The following is a 21,023-nucleotide window of genomic DNA, read 5'->3' on the forward strand; positions in this document are numbered from 1 at the left end:
ATCCTCTCACCTCCTACAGGTATTTTTGATAACTAGCCGGCTAAAACTGACAGCTGCGGGGTGTAACACTCAGATGTTAGCTTTAGCAAGGCTAGTTATCAAGAATAGACTGATCCACACCTTAATAAATAATTTAAAAAAACAGTGTGGTGTTCTCTCCATTTTTGACAACCTTCAAAGCTAAAGCAGACATATGGGGGCTGGTAATCTCAGGTTGGTAAGGAGCCATTGATATTGGACCCCCAGCCTAAAAATAGTAGCCCACAAGCACCCAGAAGAGGCATAACTACTAGGTGCATCAGTTCTGATGCTTTGCCTGACTCCTCCCACTTACCCTTATTCGCCACTGGGCAAGTAGGAAGTGTTATGAATGGGCACAGAGGAGGATAGCAGGCCCAAGCTAAGCCACAGAAAACCAGAGCGGTTGTTAACTAAGTGGATGCAGACCCCTGATCCTGTCCACACAACTAGCAGTAGCCGTGGAGCGTGCCTACGATGATCCTAGATGCCTCGGCACAGCCGGAGAGCTAACTAAGCCTACAGCAACAAAGGGGAAATCTAAACTGCCCCGGAGCAGACCTCAAAGGAATAGATAGCCCTCAAACACATATTGTCAGTGAGACAAGATGAAAACACAAACGCAGGCAGAAAAATAGACTGAGCAAACGATGGGGCCCACACTAACTAGACAGGACAGGAAAGGAAAGACACTGTCTGCAATCACGCAAAACATGGATTTTTGTGAGTACTCACCGTAAAATCCTTTTCTCCGAGACGCTCATTGGGGGACACAGAGACTGTGGGTGTGTGCTACTGCCATCTGGAGGCCGACACTAAGTATACAAAAAACAAGTTAGCTCCTCCTCCGCCGCATACACCCTCGCCCCGACAGCGGGCGGAAACCAGTTTAGTGCAAAAGCAGTAGGAGAACATATCAATCAATTAGCCTTAACGCAGAAAACAATATGTCTGAAAAAGGACCACCCTACAATAAATAAGGAATTAACTAAACAAGAGCCAACTGGCTAACAGGGTGGGTGCTGTGTCCCCCAATGAGCGTCTCAGAGAAAAGGATTTTACGGTGAGTACTCACAAAAATCCATGTTTCTCCTTCGTCTCATTGGGGGACACAGAGACTGTGGGACGTCCTAAAGCAGTCCCTGGGTGGGAGCAACTCACCAATCCACACCGCATGCCCACCTGTTTAAAGGTGTGCCACCGCTGCCTGGAGAATTTTCCTACCCAGGCTCGCATCCGACGAAGCCTGAGTATGTACGTTGTAATGTTTAGAGAACGTGTGCAGGCTTGACCACGTTGCCGCCTTGCATACCTGTTCTGCCGAAGCCTGATGCCGAAGCGCCCAAGAGGCGCCCACTGCCCGAGTCGAGTGCGCCCTTACTCCCGGTGGAACCGGCGTGCCTCTAATACGGTAAGCCTCTTGAATAGTAAGGCGAACCCATCTGGCTATGGTCGACCGTGAGGCTGCGAGTCCCTTCCTGCGCTCTTCAGGGATCACAAACAACGAATCTGTCTGGCGAAAAGGTGCTGTCCTCGACACATACCTCCTGAGGGCTCTCACCAGGTCCAGCGTGTGGAGCGCCTTCTCAACTCTGTGTACTGGAGCTGGACAAAATGAAGGCAAAACGATGTCCTCATTAATATGGAATGAGGACACCACCTTCGGCAGGAACGGCGGAGGTGGTCTCAAGACTACCTTATCCTTAAAAAAGGTCAGAAACGGTGCTCTACAAGATAGGGCTGCCAGCTCCGAGACCCGCCTAATGGAGGTTATCGCTACCAAAAACACGACCTTCCTGGTAAGGTATGGCAATCCGACCTCCTGCATTGGTTCAAAAGGAGCTTCCTGCAGGACCCCCAGCACCAGATTAAGGTCCCAGGCGTCTAAGGGAGCTCTAAAGGGGGGCACTAGATGCGAGACTCCCTGAATGAAAGTTTTGACCTGCATAACGTTAGCGATCTTTCGCTGGAACAGAACTGACAAAGCCGAGATCTATCTCCTCAGGGAACTCGGAGCCAACCCTGCGTCCAGGCCTGACTGCAGAAAGGCCAGAATGTTGGGAACCGAGAAGGACAAGGGCGCAACCCCGTGCTCTCGACACCAGAGAAAGAAAACCTTCCAAGTACCATGATAGATCCTCGCCGAGGCCGGCTTCCTGGCGTTAATCATCGTGGCTACCACCTCACGCCCAAACCCCGCCTGGGTCAGGACCTAGGACTCAACGGCCATGCCGTCAAACACAGGGCCCCTAAGTTCTGGTGGTAGATCGGCCCCTGGGACAGTAAGTCTGGCCATTCCGGTAGACGCCAGGGCACGTCTGCGAGGAGCTGTACTAGATCCGCGTACCAGGCTCGACGGGGCCAGTCTGGGGCCAGCAGAATTGCCGGAACCCTCTCCCTCTTGATCTTCCTGATTACCCTCGGGAGAAGAGGCAGAGGGGGAAAAAGGTACGGGAGCCGAAACTGGCTCCATGGAAAAACCAATGCATCCGCTGCAATCGCTCGCGGGTCCTGAGACCGGGCGACAAACCTGTCCAACTTGGCGTTCTCTCTGGAAGCCATCAGATCCGGAGTTCCCCACCGCTGGCAAATCTGCCGGAAAACCTCGGGGTGCAGGGACCATTCTCCGGCCGCGACCCCCTGCCGACTCAGGAAATCTGCTGCCCAATTTTCCACGCCTGGTATATGGACCGCTGAAATTACTGAGTGGTGCCTCTCGGCCCAACGAAGTACATGTTCTATCTCGCGCATGGCTGCCCTGCTGCGCGTGCCTCCCTGGTGACTCACATACGCCACTGCCGTGGCTTTGTCTGACTGGACCCGGACTGGGCGACCCACTAGCCAGTGCTGAAAATGCTGCAACGCCAACCGCACTGCTCGAATCTCCAACAAGTTGATCGTCAGAAGGGCCTCCTGGGGAGACCACTGCCCCTGAGCTGTGTGATGACGAAACACTGCTCCCCAACCGAGAAGACTCATGTCGGTTGTGACCACCAACCACTGATCTGGAGGAAAGGGTTTCCCCTGAAGGAGAGAGGAGTCGCGCGTCCACCATTGCAGTGCCCGCCGGACCTGAACGGACAACCTGCACTGGTGACCCAGGGAAAAAGGACTCCTGTCCCATGCTGCCAAAAGAGCATGCTGCAGGGGGCGAAGATGAAACTGCGCAAACGGGATTGCTTCTATTGCTGCTACCATCCTTCCTAGCACTCTCATACCAAATAGAATCGTGTGAGGGCCTGGCCGCTGAAGACTCTGAACCCCTCGCCGGAGCGCCTGGGCCTTGTCTCGAGGGAGAATTACCAATCCTTGGGAAGTGTCGAAAATCATCCCCAGGAATGGAATCCTCTGAGCCGGGGTAAGACATGACTTCTTCCCATTGACTAACCATCCCAGGCGGGATAGGGTATCCAGCGTAATGCCGACATTCTCCTCGCACGCCTGAAAAGACGATCCTTTCACTAACAGGTCGTCCAAGTATGGCAGCACTACTATGCCCCGAGAATGAAGAATGGCCATAACGACCGCCATCACTTTCGTGAAAACCCTGGGTGCCGTGGCCAACCCGAACGGCAGAGCCACAAACTGGAAATGCCGGCCATTTATCGCAAAACGAAGGAACTTCTGATGCGGAGGAAAAATAGGGATGTGCAGGTAGGCATCCTGGACATCGATTGAAGCCAAATACTCTCCCTGCTCCATGGCCGATATCACTGACCGGAGGGATTCCATCCGAAAGTGCCTGACCTTGATGAACCTGTTTAGGAGTTTTAGGTCCAAAACCGGTCTTACTGTTCCGTCCTTCTTGGGGACTGCGAACAGGTTGGAATAAAATCCCTGGGCCTCTTCGCCCTCTGGTACCGGGATAATGACCCTATTGTGCAGAAGAATCCTGATGGCCCCTAGCAATGCCTCTGCCTGGGATTGCAACTTGGGAAGACGGGATTGAAAAAAATCTCCTTGGAGGGTGTCCGATGAACTCTATTTTGTACCCGAATGACACCAATTCCGCCACCCATGCGTCGTGTGCCACTTTGGCCCAGACGTGGCGGAACCTGAGCAGACGACCGCCTACTTTGGTGTCCTCGGGTACCTGATGCCTCAAGTCATTTTGTAGAGGGCCTCTGAGACCTAGCTCCCCTTGACCTGGGTGGACGGCCCCGCATCCTCCCCAGCGGGTTGGCTCTATACGTGACCTGGCGCTCTCTGTCTTGGTTGCGACGATCCGGGGCAGTAGAACCGGCCGCTGACGCCCATCCTGGGGCGCGAAATGCCCGAAAGCGCGCCTGTGGTTGGCGAAAGGGCGATCTGCTCTTCTGCTGTGGGAGAAAGCTACTCTTTCCCCCCGTGGCATCTGAAATAAGCTTGTCTAGCTTCTCCCCAAAAAGCCGATTACCCTGATAAGGCAGAGATGTTAATGACTTTTTGGAAATCGAATCGGCCCGCCATAGCCTTAGCCACAAGGCTCTCCTAATGGCGATAGCGTTTGCTGCGGCTAGCGCCGCGCAATTAGCCGCGTCCAAGGATGCATTAATTAGATAGTCTCCTGCCATCGAGATCTGATTTGCTATCTCAGACACTTCTACCGGCAAGTCTCTGTCCTGCAGGACCTTGTTCAAAGACTCCGACCACGACATCATGGCCTTGGCCACCCATGTAGCTGCGAAGGAAGGCAAAAGGGCTGACCCCGATGCCTCATACACCGAGCGGGCCAGACCCTCTATGAGCCGATCCGTGGGGTCCTTAATGGAAGACCCACTAGGCACCGACAACAATGATCTTGAAGCCAGGCGAGACACTGGGGGATCCACAATTGGAGATTCCGCCCACTCTTTACAGAACTCTGGTGCAAACGGGTACCTTGTCTCTAGCGTTTTCTGCCCCGAAAAACGCTTGTCTGGACGTTCCCAGTGCCGCTGTACCGTGTCCTCGAATTCAGGATGGGTGCTAAACACCCTATGTGGGCGCCTGGCCTTTTTAAAAGATACCTTATGCCCGGCGGCCAGGGAGACGTCCTCCTCAATACCAAGAGTCTGATTGACGGCCTCAATGAGACTGTCCACTGTCTCCCGACACCCGGGAGTATCCAGATCCAAGGCTTCCTGCCTATCCTCATCCGAACTCTGCTCGCTCTCAGACAATGGTGATGGAGAGCGAGATGCCGCACTCACAGATGCCGAAGCACCGGAGGGGCCCGGAGACGCCCTATGGGTTCTTTCCCTGTACGTCTCTTTAGAGAGGGTACGGCCCCTGCAGGCCGGCGGCTCAAGTGAGGTGGATGAACCTTCCCAAACCGGAGAGCCGTTGTCTCTACCCCTATCCGGGGCCTGAAGGGTCTCGATTGCCTTCGTAAGTGAAGCCATAGACCGCGATAGCGACAACGCCCATTCCGGGGGCTCCGACCCCCTGGGCTCCGTTGGCGGGGAGGGCTCCTGGGCGCGTTCGGAACTACAGGCCTCACATATCTTAATGGTCTGCGCTCGCTTGAACACAGCCCCACAGGAAATGCATGCGGTATAAAGGAAGGTGTGCTTCTTCCCTTTTCCAGACATACTGCGGAAAAAAAAAAAAAAAAAAACCTTTTCCTATATGTTATGTCCCTTTTTTTTTTTTTTTAAGGCATCCAGGGGTATGAGGAGAAGGAGGACAACCTGCCCTAGTGTGGCCAAGACGGGGTCGCACTTACCCGAGGCTCCGGCTGCCTCCCCGTGCTCCTGTGCTGCTACTGGCGCTCGACTGCTGTCTGGAGGCTCCCAGCTGCTGATTCCCTGGGTAGGCTGCGATGCTTCCTGACCGCGGCCTACCCCATTCTAAAGCCGGGGCCTCCATTTAATCCAGCGCCCGCCCAGTATCCAGCGCTGGATCTGATGTCGTTGAGGGGCAGGCGCCGGACCCGACGTCACGCTGGGGGGCGGACCTTCCCCCTGCGTCCTAGGCCAACGCCGCGGCCCGAATCTCGGCCCTGCCCCCCGCCGCACCGAGGGGCGGGCCTTCCCCGTGGCCTAGGCCACAAGCCGCGGGCTAAATTTCGGCCCTGCCCGACCGCCGCACCGGGGGGCGGGCCTTCCCCGCGGCCCAGGCCGAAGCCGGGGGCTAAATTTGACCCCCTCGCCCTGGAACTGGCGCCTACGCAGCCCGGCGTGCCCTTTCCCCCGCCCGGCCACCGAGCGCCGTGGCGAGGGAGAAGGGGAACACGCCGCTGCCTCTGCTGCGCCGAAGAAGCCCTGCCTGCAAGCAGGAGAGGGGAGCCGCTCCAGCCCCTGAAAAGTCGCTGCAGCCCTGGCCTGGAAAAAATCTCCATGGCCTGGAAAAAATGCCCAGGAGCCCTGCTTACCCTGAGGTAAACTACATCTTTGGACGGTGCAGGCACCCTAGCTCCGTCCGCCTTGGCTGGGCGAGGAGAAGGACCGTCCGCCACCACGCAGTACCTGATTGGCGTAGCCGTGAGGCCGCACAGACTAGTCTTGTGCCTCTGTGCAAGCCCATGGTTTTGCTACCTAGGGGTGGACAGGGCTAAGTCTGGCATACTGTCCCACGTCGCGGGAGAGGGAACGTGGAGGGACACTCGCACGTGGTCGCCCGTTGATGGTTTGGGGAAATCGGATCCTTTCAATAGGATGCGTTGCCCCTGTCATATCTTCTTCAAAATAAAAAAGAAAAATAGATGTCTGGGGAAAAGTCCCAGAGATGTCCCTCGGTGCGGGAAAGGATACGCGGAGGAATACTCGCGCGTGCTCGCCCGTTGATGTTTGGGGGAGATCGGACCCTTTCAATAGGGTCCGTCGCCCCAGTCTCCTCTTCATAGCAAGAAAATGTTTAAAAAAAAAATAGTCTGGAGAGACCCAGACTGCGTGTGCCTCCATCAGACACTAAGCAAAAACTGGTTTCCGCCCGCTGTCGGGGCGAGGGTGTATGCGGCGGAGGAGGAGCTAACTTGTTTTTTGTATACTTAGTGTCGGCCTCCAGACGGCAGTAGCACACACCCACAGTCTCTGTGTCCCCCAATGAGACGAAGGAGAAAAACCCTGCAAAAAGTCCAACACGTCTGATGTTCAAAAAAAACACAAAAGTCGCACGACTTCATCCCCACTATATCAGCACTCTGGTATATTCTGAAAGCAAAGCAAAAAGACCAATATAACAGGGGACAAAACAAAGTGGCACATGCAGTAACATATGGGTGGTGATTCAGCACAGCCCCAGCCAGAGCTAGCTGACCCGCACAAAGCAGAGATAGACAAAACCAGATCAAATGCAAACAGAATAGCAAATGAACCACTTAGCTGAACCATGCAGGGAAAGAGCAGGAGACCTCAGACGACACAGGAAGAAAATCACCAGCAGGGATAGAGGGAGTCAGCTGTCTTAAATCCCAATCAGAAACCCCAGATCTCCAATCATCTTTCTCATTATCAGGTGGCAAGCCTCTGTCAATGAGAACAGCTCCACTACCTCCAGTAACTACCAGAGGGAGTGCAGAAAGAGAACTCGCAACCCCTCTGTCAATCTGACCAGCTCCACTGCCTTCAGTAATTACCAGAGGGAAGCCAGAGAGAGAATTCACAACAGTACCCCCCCTTGAGGAGGGGTCACCAAACCCTCATCCATGCTACCAGGCCAGTCAGGATGGGCCCGGTGAAAAGCACGAACCAATCTTTCAGCAGGAATGTCAGAAGCAGAGACCCAAGAATTATCCTCCTGGCCATAACCTTTCCATTTGACCAAGTACTGGAGTCTCCGTCCAGTCAAACGAGAATCCAATATTTTCTCTACCTCATACTCCAAATTACCTTTAACCAATACAGGGTCAGGAGGTGCCACCATGGGAACTATTGGCTCTACAAACCTCTTCAACAAGGAGTTATGGAACACGTTATGAATCTTAAACGTAACTGGAAGGGTCAAATGGAAAGAAACAGGATTAAGGATTTCCAAAATCTTATAAGGTCCAATGAATCTTGGCGACGCAACCTTCATAGAAATATTCTTTGAAGACAACCAAACAATATCACCCACTTTAAACCGGGGACCAATGGTCCTATGCCGGTTAGAAAACAGTTGGACTTTTTCCTGAGAGTGTACAACTTATCCACCACTTGGTCCCAAATCTGCTGCATTCTCTCTACCACAGAATCCACACTTGGGCAGGCCGAAGACTCCACCTGCCCTGAAGAAAAAAAGAGGATGAAACTCAAAGTTACAGAAAAAGGGCAACCTCAAAGTGGCAGAACTAGTCATATTGTTTAGCGCAAATTCGGCCAAGGGCAAAAATGAGACCCAGTCATCCTGATCAGCAGATAAGAAACATCTCAAATAGGATTCCAAAGTCAGGTTTGTTCTCATTCTGCCCATTGGTCTCAGGATGAAATGCAGAGGAGAAAGATAACTGAATTCCCAGTTTGCAACAAAAAGCTCTCCAAAATCTGGAAACAAACTGGACTCCTCTGTCCGACACAATGTTCTCAGGAATCCCACGCAACCGAACCACCTGTTGTAAAAACAAGGGCACCAACTCAGAGGAAGATGGCAACTTTGGGAGTGGTACAAGATGGACCATCTTAGAAAATCTATCACAGATCACCCAGATAACAGTCATTCTCTGAGAGACAGGAAGATCAGAAATAAAATCCACTGAGATACGGGTCCATGGCCTTCTGGGCACCGGCAGGGGCATCAACAACCCACTAGAATGAGAACAGGGCTTGGACCGAGAACAAGTCCCACAGGACTGCACAAAATTCCTGACATCATGAGATAAGGCAGGCCACCAAAAAGACCGACTCATCAAATCTCTGGCACCAAAAATGCCTGGATGACCAGCCAACGCGTAGCAATGAATTTGAGACATTACTCTTTTCCTCCACAGGTCAGGGACATACAATTTTCCCATAGGGCAACGTTCAAGTTTGTCCTCCTGAAATTCCTCCAGGACACGTCTCAAATTGGGCGAGATGGCGGAAAGAACTACACCCACATTTAGAATGGTAGTAGGCTCAGTCACATCCAGAGAATCCGCAAAGAAACTCCTAGAAAGGGCATCTGCCTTAACATTCTTAGTACCCGGAAGAAAAGAGACCAAAAAATTAAAACGCGTGAAAAACAAGGCCCAGCTAGCCTGTCTAGGATTCAAGCGTTTGGCTGATTCAAGATAAATCAAATTCTTGTGGTCAGTGAGGACCACAACTTGGTGTCTAGTTCCCTCCAACCAATGTCTCCCTTCTACAAATGCCCATGTCATGGCCAACAATTCCCGATTCCCCACGTCATAGTTACATTCAGATGGGGAAAATTTTCGAAAAAAGGCGGCACAGGGATTAATCTTAGAAGTTACCGGATCTCTTTGGGACAAAACAGCTCCTGCACCAATCTCAGAAGCATCTACCTCCACCTGAAATGGAAGTGAGACACCAGGTTGCCGTAGAACCGGAGCAGAAGTGAATCTCCGCTTAAGCTCAAGAAATGCCGAAACTGCCTCTGGAGACCAATTCACCACATCAGCGCCCTTTTTGGTAAAATCAGTCAGTGGTTTAACAAAAACAGAAAAATTACTTATAAATTTACTGAAGAAATAAGCAAAACCCAAAAACTTCTGGAGAGCCTTCAAAGAAGTGGGCTGAACCCAATCATAAATGGCCAGTATCTTGGCTGGGTCCATTTCAATAGCAGATGGGGACAAAATGAATCCCAAAATTGAAATCCTCTGTACACCAAAGAGGCATTTCGATCCCTTAAGATACAGAGAATTTTCCCTCAAAATCCGGAACACAGTCCGGACATGTTCCATATGAGAATCCCAATCACTGGAAAAGATCAAAATATCATCCAGATAAATGATCAAAAACTTATCCACAAAGTCCCGGAAAATATCGTGCATAAAAGACTGGAAGACAGAAGGGGCATTAGTGAGCCCAAAAGACATCACTAGGTACTCAAAATGTCCCTCCGGAGTATTAAACGCCGCCTTCCATTCATCCCCGGGCTTGATGCGAATAAAATTATATGCCCCCCTGAGGTCAAGCTCGGTAAACCAACAGGCATTTTAACTCTGGAAAATAAGTCAGAAATGAGGGGTAACGGGTACTGATATTTAACAGTGATTTTGTTAAGGGAACAATAGTCAATACAAGGCCTTAATGAACCATCTTTCTTGGCCACAAAAAAAAAAAAAAAAAAAAAAAAAAACACAACAGCACCTAAAAGGTGAAGAGGATGGTCTAATATGACCCTTCTCCAATGACTCCTTGATACAAGATCGCATAGCATCATGTTTGGGTACCGATAAGTTGAAAAGCCGACCCTTGGGAAATTTACACCCGGGCACTAACTCAATTGCACAATCAACTCCTATGAGGAGGCAAAGACGCAGACTTACTCTCACTGAATACATCAGAAAAATCAGCCAAATAGTCAGGAATATCATGAGATTGGTGAGAGGGGGAGAAAACAGGAGTGTCACTAAGAACACAGACAACCCCAACTCACCACAGACACAGATTTACAATCTAAAAACAGGATTATGAGTTTGGAACCAAGGGAAACCCAGAACAATAGTATCATGCAAATTGTGAAACACCAAAAATGTACAATTCTCTTGGTGGTCCAGGGCGACCCGCATCACCTGGGTCCAAAACTGGGGTTTATTCTCCGCCAAAGGAGTAGCATCAATACCCCTCAAAGGGATAGGAGTTCGTAGGGGTATCATGGGAAAACCACAACATTTAGCAAAGTCCAAATCCATCAGATTCAAAGCTGCTCCTGAATCAACAAAAGCCTATCTATAGGCATCTATAGCAACAAAATATACCCAAGTATATGTAAAACTCCATGGACGAGCAATATAATACCACTTAATTTTGAACAAGTTTCTTGAGGGTTATTTACCAACAAAATGTACTCCAGACCAAGGAATAATCTACAGGTGAGCAATAGAATACCGATACATTTTGAACACTTTTTTGAGGCTTATATAGCAACGAACTGTATGACTGAGAAATGTAAGCCAGCAACATTTTTAAACTTATTTTTAATGTTATACATCACAAAAACGTACCCTAGAACTCATAATAGTGTATGGGTGAGAAATTTGAACAAGCAAAATTTTCAAACTTTTTTGTACTGATATATACCACCAAAATGTGACAGAAAGCAAGTAATACTATATGGATGAGTAATCTTTTGTTGAAATATTTTTCTATGCTTTTTGTAAGTTTCACTGTACATACCAACATAATGCAACTATAACCATGTTAACCTGTATGGATGAGTCACTGAATCCATAACATTTTGAACAAAAACATTTTGAAAGCCTAGTTGATGTACTTTTACAATCATAAAAGATTTGCAAGAAGTGCAAAGCCAACAAATTATGAAGAGGGTCATCCATACACCCCTGAAAGGCAACAACTGGTGGGACTCAATTAAAATATTGAATATTACAAACACTATGTGCTGCTGTCATCTGGTGATGTAGAAAAGTGAAGGTTAATCCAGGCTTTGTTCATTTTTCTGAGAGTGAGAGCCTGTCTGCCTCTCCATTATGACCACCCGGCGGCATTAAAAACCAGCTTAGACAAGATGCTAGTGTCAGGGCATCACAACACCTCCAAGGCATAGAGGGACAGATCATGCCAGGTGTCCAGCTATGAGACCCAATAGTTGGAAGTCCCAGAGGAATTAGGGAGCATGCTGGTGTGGTCTACCAGGCATTGCTTGACCATCTTTAAAAAAAGACAGCTGACATGTGCCTCTAACAGCTGCGGGTGAAATCGTGATCTACCCACAGCTGTTAACCTGTTAAATGCAGCTGTCAATCTCTGATGGCGGCATATATCTTGCGCTTACCGGAAGTGCAAGGGAAATCCAGCCCATCAGTGACCCCGTCACGGGATTGCAGGGTACCGTTGGGTCGGCATGACAACCAACCAGAGGTCTCCAGCAGACCTCTATGTTTGACGTAGCCAGTTTGCTATGAGCAATAAACTGTGTAATGAGAAAAAAAAATCAAAATGCCAGAATTAAGTTTTTTTGGTTGCTGCTACATTGCAATAAAATGCAATAACTGGCAATCAAAAGTTCGTATCTACACCAAAATGATATCAATAAAAATGTCAGCTCAGTGTGCAAAAAATAAGCCTTTACTGATCCTCAGATCACTAAAAATGGAGACGCACGGAAAATGGCGTTTTTTAACCAAAGTTTGGATTATTTTTCCAATTTTTTCTAATTGGATGGACTCCCATCTATCAGAAAGTTTTCATATATCATAAGGATGGGTGATAACTGCTAAAAATGGCAATAAAATCCTAATAAATAGAAGCAAAGGATCCACATTACAGCTCCAGTACAAAAGCTGCAAGGTCCCCCAGATCACCCAAACTGACCTCATAACAACTTGGAGCCGCAATTCAATCATACCCTTGTGGCGCCCCCAGGAGTATGGCCGCCACAGTGGCTTTGCCTTCCTCCAGGGGAGGGAAATGCCAGGCTTGGAGGTAATGATGGGTCTCTCTCACAGTCAATCTATGCATGCAACACAGTTCCACTCTAGGCCAGCAGGGGGAACTCTGAATCGGGATTAAGGGGAGGAGTGCTCTCTGAGGGCAGAGTGGAGGGAGGGGCAGTTAGTCTGCGGCGGGTGAAGTGTGCAAACGTGTAGAGAGAAGCTGGAGGTTGAGCTGGGAAAGGAGAGCTCCCTCACAGTGAGCGCATGAACTGGAGCCTGGTCTCCACGGTTGTACGGATACTAACGGTCCTACAACAGATACCAGAGGAGTAGGAGGCTGTAAATGCCCTACTCCCATCTAAGACTTGAGGGCACAACAGCAGCTTGGATAGAGAGCCAGGACTCAGGAGAAAGGAGCCCCCGAGATAGGCTACAGCTGTCTGCCGTGCAAGTAAGGTTCTTGAGAACATCTGACAGAAGGAACTTCAGTGTAACTCGGTACAAGGAGTACTTCATTTAAACAAGCACTAAAAAGGAGGCTGCACAGCCCGTCTGCTGAGCGAGAATCCCTGAGTTGCTTCCAGGCTAGCCTGCTCCTTTACCATCTATAATCAGGACCCTGGACTGCAGTTATCAAGTAAATGCACAGAAATTGCACCCCGCTGTGTCTTGTCTGCTTCCTACCCTTACGGCACTGCTACATCCCCGTGCCAACCACCTCTACACTGCCCTGGGACTATAGCTTCACCTGTGGGGAGCTTTTACACCCTTGCTGCACCCTATCATCAGTCCCAGCGGATCTGCATGCAGCGTTGGCTTAACACCTACCTTGCCGAGCACCACAGGTGGCGTCACAAACTATTCCATTCCATTAACTACATTCCCCCATTACTTGGGCGCCCAGGGCCACGGACCGGGTCACCGCTGCTGTGACACATTCCCCTGACACCGGCCCAATACAGAGTACCCCACAGCCCTGGGAGGGCGACCCACCCTCATTGTACCATCTTGTTATTTCTATCTCAACAACAATAACTTAAGAGCCCCCTCTTTCACAGTAAAATTATCTTTAAGTCTGAAGAGAAGCTGCAGCTACACAGTGACACGCAGTGAAGCCTCCTGGGATTCATCGCTTTCATTGTGCCTGTTCATTGCAGTAGAGACTCTGCAATGAACCTGGGGAGAGTGAGTAAATCGCAAAGCGCATATTTTGTTTAAAAAAAACAAACAAAAAAAAAAACATAACATGTTGCTTTTGGAGGGCAAGGGTTTTCCGAAAATCAGTAACACCCTTTAAGTCTTCTTGCTATTACAATGGAATACGAGGCAGCTGCTCCTTTTATTTGTAATCTCAATATAAATATGGTGTGTTAGGGTGGCATCCTAAACACGGCTTCTACAGAGGCTCCACACGGCATATTTATAGATTTGCTTGTGCTGCATAGTGTCATAGCTAATTGCACAATGATCCAGATATTTGGGATGACTAAGCCATCAGTAATTATTTGGAATGATGACTGCACAAAAGCTACGCTGTACACTTCCTACTCATGTAGCATTACTTTATAATAATGGAGTAGCGAGGGGAGGAGGGGATGGGGCCATTGGCCTGGACACAATTCTTATTGTTACAAAATTTTAAAAGAAAAAAAAAAGTCCCAGTATGAGCTCCACTTTAAACTATATGGTATGTTGGTGTCTACATGAAGTGGCTGCAGGTTGATCCTTTGGTGAAGCAAGGAGCCATAGACTGAAGGACTATATGGGCAGGTGGGCAACGGCACTGCCTGTGCCAGACTGGTCTGTGAACAAGAGAAAAGAGGACTCCTGTTAGGAGAGCATACACTAATTGTTTGTGGGGAGTGGCACGAACACAGCACTCAGGATGCTATAAATATCTTGTTAAGGGGACACTCTTAGGGCTTTTTATACTTTATCAAAGGGGGAACTCAGAGGGCTTTATGTTTTTTAAAAGGCAGTCCTCAGGGGACATTATTACTCGGTTAGGATGTGCGTTACGTGCCTTGTTCTGGCAGCGGTCACCCTATTCTCTGCCACTACTTTACACTAAACATGAACTGTAAGTGGGCTTTCACACTGCGCTCTGGCACCCGTTCAGTGGCTCTGTAAGGGCTAACGTCCAAACCGCCCGCAAAACTGGATACGGGCATATGCGCTGATGGGGCCATAGACTATAAATGTGCCAACAGAGAGAAGGACGTGCATCATTTTCAGCATTACTACTGGAGATGGTCACCCAGACATAATAGACTGGATATGCGTGGCCGTCTCCAGTAGATGTGTACGCCCAAAAATGCATGTCAGAGAGCACGGTCACTCTGTTGGCACCATAATAACCTATAGTTTTGTTGGCGCATACGCCTGAATCCAGTATTGCCAGTGTGAAAGCACCCTTTGCTATGGGGGCCTGGTACTCCTCTAAAACAATAAATCTACTACTGGAGTAGAAAAAGTAGATTTCTACAAGTCAGCAATCATAGCAACACAAAGAGCTCACTTATCTCAGTCCATTATCTCACATAGGTTAATAATAAACACCAAATATAAGGAGGAAAATGTCACATCCATAGTCAAATATTTGCTCTTGGATCCGTGATCACTATGTAAAATACAAGATAATATTACTCATTCTAGGCTCTTACTGAGGTAAAGCTGGGAACATAAGAAACAGAGTACAATAGAGTAATATGCAATACTCCTCTCCATTTCTACATTTCACTTTTTGCTTCTTTGTCAATATGTTCACTGTTCCACTAATTAGAGGAACCTCACAATTGTGAATATACAGCACTTAAAAATGTTGTCCAGGATTGACACATAAGTTTCCAGTCACTATGTGATTCTCTGGTGAAGGGCGGTCCTGTGATCACTAGAATGCGATATGCTTGTCAGCGGCTAAATTCTAACTAGACGTGCACGGCCCTTCCAAAAACATCTGAAATGAGATGGGCAGGGCACGACTAGTTGGAATGTGGCCGGGAGCATGCATGTCCCATATTAGCAGTCACATAACTGCTGGCTCCTGAGAGTCCTGACAGCAAGCAATGTGAGGATTCTCAAGCCTGCAGTCACAGAGAAACCTGGACCATCCCTTTAACGGGGTTGTATCAAGATTACAACGTATCACCTATCACGTAGACTTGCATAAAGAGTCTGATTGCAGAAGACATAACACATGAGCCCCCAAAAGTTTCAAGAATGGAGGTTCCAAGTTTGAATAGACCTGTACTCTAGATAATGGAGCACTAGCAGTGAATTATCCCCTATTCTATGGAGAATGTGATCCTTATACAACCTCTACCACCTTTTTATAAACTCTTTTAGAAAGGGCTATAGGATCACATAGAGAATCAAAGAACACAAAGTCCTCAGTCAGAGGTCCGCATCATGCACTTGTTCTATAGAACACATACCCAATATAAGTAAACTGAGATGCTCACAAGTCTGTGTTTTTTGGGGATCACTTGTCATCAGCAAAAAAAAAAAAAATGTCTCAGACATGTTCATAATTTTGACCTGCGACCCAGATCAAAAATGGAGAAGTTTATGGGTCCTTGAAAAATCAATGACAGCACACATCACCAATCATGTGCAATCTGTGTAATGTGCGTTTTTGACACTAATAGGCAGTATAAGCTTTTCATTTTTGTCTTTAATAAAAAAAAAAAAAAAATCACTGATGAAGCTGATGGTAAAAACTGAACCACTAACCTTATGCAGATAAAAATCAGAACGAAAATGCTATTGAAAAACAAACTTTTTAATGTATAAGAAATTCACCTGCAATAATGAGGACTAAATAAGTTCTAAATTGATTTTTTGCCAATAAAAGCTGATGTAAGGGTATGTTCAGATGTATGTATTTTTAGTTCATGTGGCAAATGAACCGCACACCGACCCAATGTGAACCTATATCCTTTTCCACAGGTCTTTGTGAAAACTATTGGCCCATGAGCAAGTCTGCTCCGATTTATGGACTAGGTGAGTGCTGGTAGGTAGCAGACTACAGATCTACTACTCAGGGCTACTCAACGTCCATAATTTGTGGATGGGACTGCACCAAGAAATACAATGGCAGTCTTAACTTAAATGTCGCATTACAGGAAGCGCAGCACTAGCACATGTTATCAAAAGTCTACAACAAATAGCTGATCAACTTGCCACTTCTGGCAGATTTTAAAGTAGGTCCTCAAAAATCTGAGAACCTATTTCACAGGGGAACACCCTGTTTAGTTACACGCAAATATTATTTCACCCTCCGTAAGAAATGTCCCTATGCTTCCGTATAATAAGCCAAGTAGTTTATTGGCTGATGAGATTCTGATTTTGTCTGTACACTTTGGTCAAGGTGGTGAGTAAGTGGCTTACTCCTGCACAGGAAGCCCACCAGGGAAATCACCCTGTTGCCCTGTGGGCCAGTCCAAACCTGGTTACAATTAAAGTCAGAAACACTGTAAAACATTACAATGGTTGCCCTACCTGCTTCAGTATATTTCAGACCGACTTTCTCTTCCTCATCCTTTGGTTTCGGTGGTGGCCACACAGCTTGCAATCTCCCAGGGGTCCGATCTTCTGGGTCAGATGGGCTATTGTCTGGCTGCAACAGAAGTTTTAAAAAAAAATGTTAAGTCCCTTGCAAAAATTTTACCTAAACGTTAACACTAGTGATGAGTGAGTATACTAGTTGCTCGGGTTTTTCCGAGCATGCTCGGGTGTCCTCCGAGTATTTTGGCGTGCTCAGAGATTTAGTTTTCGTCATCTCATCTGCATGATTTGCGACTTGCAGACAGGCTGCTGAATATATGTGTGGAATGCCTGTTTGTTAGTGAATACCCACATGTATTCAGCCTGTCTGCAAGTCGCAAATCATGCAGATGAGACGACGAAAACTAAATCTCTGAGCACACCAAAATACTCGGAGACCATCGGAGCATGCTCGGGAAAACACGAGCAACAAGTATACTCGCTCATCACTACTCAACACTTAAATATGTTCAGTGAGTTACTGAAGATCAATACTGCCTATAAGCGAGTCAGTTTTACCATGCTCATACAGACCCCTTACATACCTGAAATATCAGGATTTTTTAAATTTTTCATTAAGAATCAAAATAATACCCTCGAATGTTTGGAAAAACTAAATTGATATCTTGCCCTGTACATGTAACCTCTGAAGTGTAAGGTGCTGATCAATAAATATTGGCTCTAAAATTATAATTAAGTTTGCTGTCAATTAGAAAGCCATCAATTGCATTTATTAGACGTATATGTCAAGTGGTGCCTTTGCGAGATAACACATACATTTCTTGTATTGGTTTATATGCCATATGAATCCAAGGGGAAAAGTATCTGACTCTCTAAAATGACTGAACATTTAGGAATGGGCCCATCCTTATATATCTATCTATAGGAACCTTTTGACAAATCATTACAAAATTAATCCATGATATGGACATATACATAAGCCCAGCTTTGAAGCACAGTAGAAATTTGTCAAGGACTAAACAATAGATGGCCTATCCCTAGGATAGGTCATCCAGCTATCCCACCGATCAGTTCAAATTAGTGCGAGAAACTACAGTACTTGGAGGTAGAGCAGATATCAGATGAGTAGCAGCTATGATGGACCCCAACAATGTATCTTACAGATAGATCAATTGTTTAGTCTCGAACAACCCCTCTAAGATAGATAATACAGGAAAAAATAAACATACATTTGTTCTGTCCATGCTCTGGTCAGTGTCTATGGATCTAGGTTTTTCAAAGATGGACTTCAACGATTCCTTTTCAGTCTTTTGCTTCAGTTTTATGGCCTCCAGATCAAGAGAGTCAAGAGGTGGGGTCTTCTTTGAAGTACCTGTGAAGAAAGACTTAAAAGTTTCCAGTGCAGACTCTGGCTTCTCCTCTGCAACAGGAACATGTTGGTCGCCATCATCAGTTTCAACTGGAAGGGGGTCCTCCTCCTTCTCTTCCTGCTTTGGCAAATCAAAGTTGAGCAGCATGGAGAGTTGCTCCATGAATTTGGAGCTTGGTTTAGACTCCACTGGTGACCTTATTTCCTTTTTCCGGACTGGAGCGCCATTTGGAAGTTTGGATTTTTGCACAGGTTGAGAAAGTTTTAGCAAAGCCAAGTCACTATCCCCTTGTTTCACGGTAATCGTTTCTTTGTCATCTGCAGTTATCCCCTTCTTGTGCACCCGAAAACCACTAAAAATGGCAGGCAGTTCGAATGGCTTCTCACTAGGGGTATCAGTAGCAAGGACAGGCATTTGAGAACCTGGACTAATTCCACCTATATTTTCATTAGTATCAAACTTTTCATCCATAGCAGTCTCTGCATTTTCTGGCCTGTTCAGGTCTATCTCAGGCTGGACATCTCTCTCTATGATAATAGTACCCTCAGTCTTTTCAGATTCTGAATTCTGCTTAGGGCCATTGTTCATGGATACTTGAGAATCCGATAAAAGCGTGGACACAGAAGTCTTTGTTTTTCTCTGGCGTATATCTTCTTTGGAGCCTTCACTGTCAGATTCTGAATCACTTGAGATGTGAACTAGAGTACCATGTACCAGCATACCATCCTGCTCACAGTCACCTTGAGTAGAGTCTGGTGCAGTATGCATCTTAGACGTTGCATCCTCACATATGTCTGAAGCTTTCAGACGCTTTGTGTACACTCCCTTCTTTTCATCATCTTGCTCTTGTAAAACCCTGGCTTCTGTCCCTCCCAGGTTATCTATTTGTGGATGAAGTTCTTTGTTTTCCTTCTCCATGTCGTCACTTTTACCTTGTCCTCTTAAGACTTGTGAATCCTCCTCATGGTGTAAATCCCTTTCTCTTGTAATTTCTAAATCCCCATCTAATTGCTTATCCCTGCTAATTTGTTCATCTTTAATTTGTTCTTTTAACTCCTCATTCTCCATTGCACCATCCATCTCTGTGTCTTTTTGCTTTATGGGGTCACCATTTGCTTCTTCAACTGTATTCGGTTGGTTAGTTGGCTCTTCGACTTTATTTCCTAGGGAGCGGAAAGCTTTGAGAACTGCACTTTCATCTTTAGGCTTTGGATTTTCCAACTTTGTATTAAATCCAAACAACGACCTTATGGAAAATTTAGCAACGCCAGAAGGTGAAGAGCTACTGGGTGGATTTGCAGTTTGGCTGGCTGCAGAATTTGGCTCTTTAGTACTGCTGCCTTTCCCTTCCATACCCGAGGAGTTTCTAAGCTTAAATAAAAAATGGGTGAAGGTCTATATATAAAAAAAAAAATTAAAAAATATAGGATCAGCAAATCTTTAGAATGACCATTGAAATCCAAGGGAGGGGAAGTGTCTCTGATACAGAGGAAATATTTTTTGAAATTGTAATTTAAAAAAAAGTTAAAATGTCCATCGTGCAGAGCTTCAGAACACTCAAGCCATATGAAAATTACAAGCAAGGAAAAACAAAACACAAAAACTGGCCTGTGTGATCGTCCGGGGTATATTGTAGTAGCCTGTAGATTCCGCTTCCTGCTTTTTAAATGGGAGCTCAGTAGTTGCTTGGCAGCTTAATCACATACATATGACAGAGTATTTCTGCAATGACCGGCTTGACAGTTATGAAAAGACCTCTCTGTTCAGTTCCAGCTTCAGCGCGTCACCGATTACAAGCCAAAAGAAGGACGAAAAACAAAAGAAAGGAAGCAACCGACGAGTCAAAGAGTAAAACAAAAAAAATAAGTTGTGTATCAAAGCATACAAATCCTTTGAGCTGGATCAGGACAGAGCTCCTTCTTCCGCCTTGCTGCAGCCTTTCTATGGAATGTAAATGTCAGTCTAGAGACAGCCTAGAGGAGGCCGGTTTCAAGTTACTTTACCTCCCAACTTTCAGGTAACAGGTATTTAATGAGGTGGGAGGGACAGACACAGTCAGGAAGTTAAGCAGCTAAGTCGACCAGACAGTTTGACCAGGCATTATGTGCTCAGATCCTGTGGAGCAGCCGGGGATCTGGACTGCCTCATAACATGCATGGAGACTGCAGCCATGTTCTCGTGAGAGGCTAATCCAACCTAGTGAACAATCAGGCTTTTCATGAAATGCACTTTAGTATTCGTGTGTGACCGCCGAGAAAAATAATGTCACAATAAGAAAAAAAAAATGCTTCAAGTTATGTACCCAGGTATGCAGAAAATTCCTGACTAAAAACTGGACTCATTCCCAGAAAATGCGCGTTATGCGTTTTTTTCTGGAGCATCCCCAGTCTCAGAAAATAGGTAGAAATGCGTTTTTTTCCGTGAAATTAATGAGCATGCTGCATTTTTTTACCGTGATATGTTTTTTCGTGAAAAAAAATGCATCAATATGCACAAAAAGTGCAGAATTCAGTAAAATGAATGGAATGCTTCTTGTAAGCGTTTAAGAGTAACGTGTGCACACACCCTCATAGCGCAACATATTCTGCAGCACTTTACAAATTAGAGAGGACATGTACAAACAATATCAGACATTACAGAGGAAAGTATAATGCAGCAATTTACAAAAAGGAATGAGGGTCCTGCTT

At 46.9% G+C, this 21,023-nt stretch overlaps 2 protein-coding genes across 3 annotated transcripts in view; both read right to left on the reverse strand.

The window, feature by feature from the left end:
• LOC141055532 (formin-1-like) overlaps window positions 1-21,023 on the reverse strand; it is a 412,359-nt gene that overhangs the window by 229,482 nt on the left and 161,854 nt on the right. For both annotated transcript variants that reach the window (XM_073552151.1, XM_073552150.1), the window contains one exon: window positions 16,961-17,078. In XM_073552151.1, the coding sequence (XP_073408252.1) occupies window positions 16,961-17,078 (118 nt within the window). The remainder of the gene's footprint in view (window positions 1-16,960; window positions 17,079-21,023) is intronic.
• Window positions 17,974-20,273, reverse strand: LOC141055533 (formin-like). Its single transcript, XM_073552152.1, has one exon. It carries the CDS (start codon window positions 19,687-19,689, stop codon window positions 18,124-18,126), a length of 1,566 nt encoding a protein of 521 aa, XP_073408253.1. The 5' UTR covers window positions 19,690-20,273; the 3' UTR covers window positions 17,974-18,123.

Source organism: Dendrobates tinctorius, unplaced genomic scaffold (assembly GCF_039654945.1).
Source record: "Dendrobates tinctorius isolate UK_male_01 unplaced genomic scaffold, ASM3965494v1 ptg000186l, whole genome shotgun sequence".
Taxonomy (NCBI): Eukaryota; Metazoa; Chordata; class Amphibia; order Anura; family Dendrobatidae; genus Dendrobates; species Dendrobates tinctorius.

Coding starts and splice junctions, on each gene's coding strand:
- LOC141055533 (XM_073552152.1), bottom strand. CDS start 19,689: ATGGAAGGGAAAGGCAGCAGTACTAAAGAGCCAAATTCTGCAGCCAGC.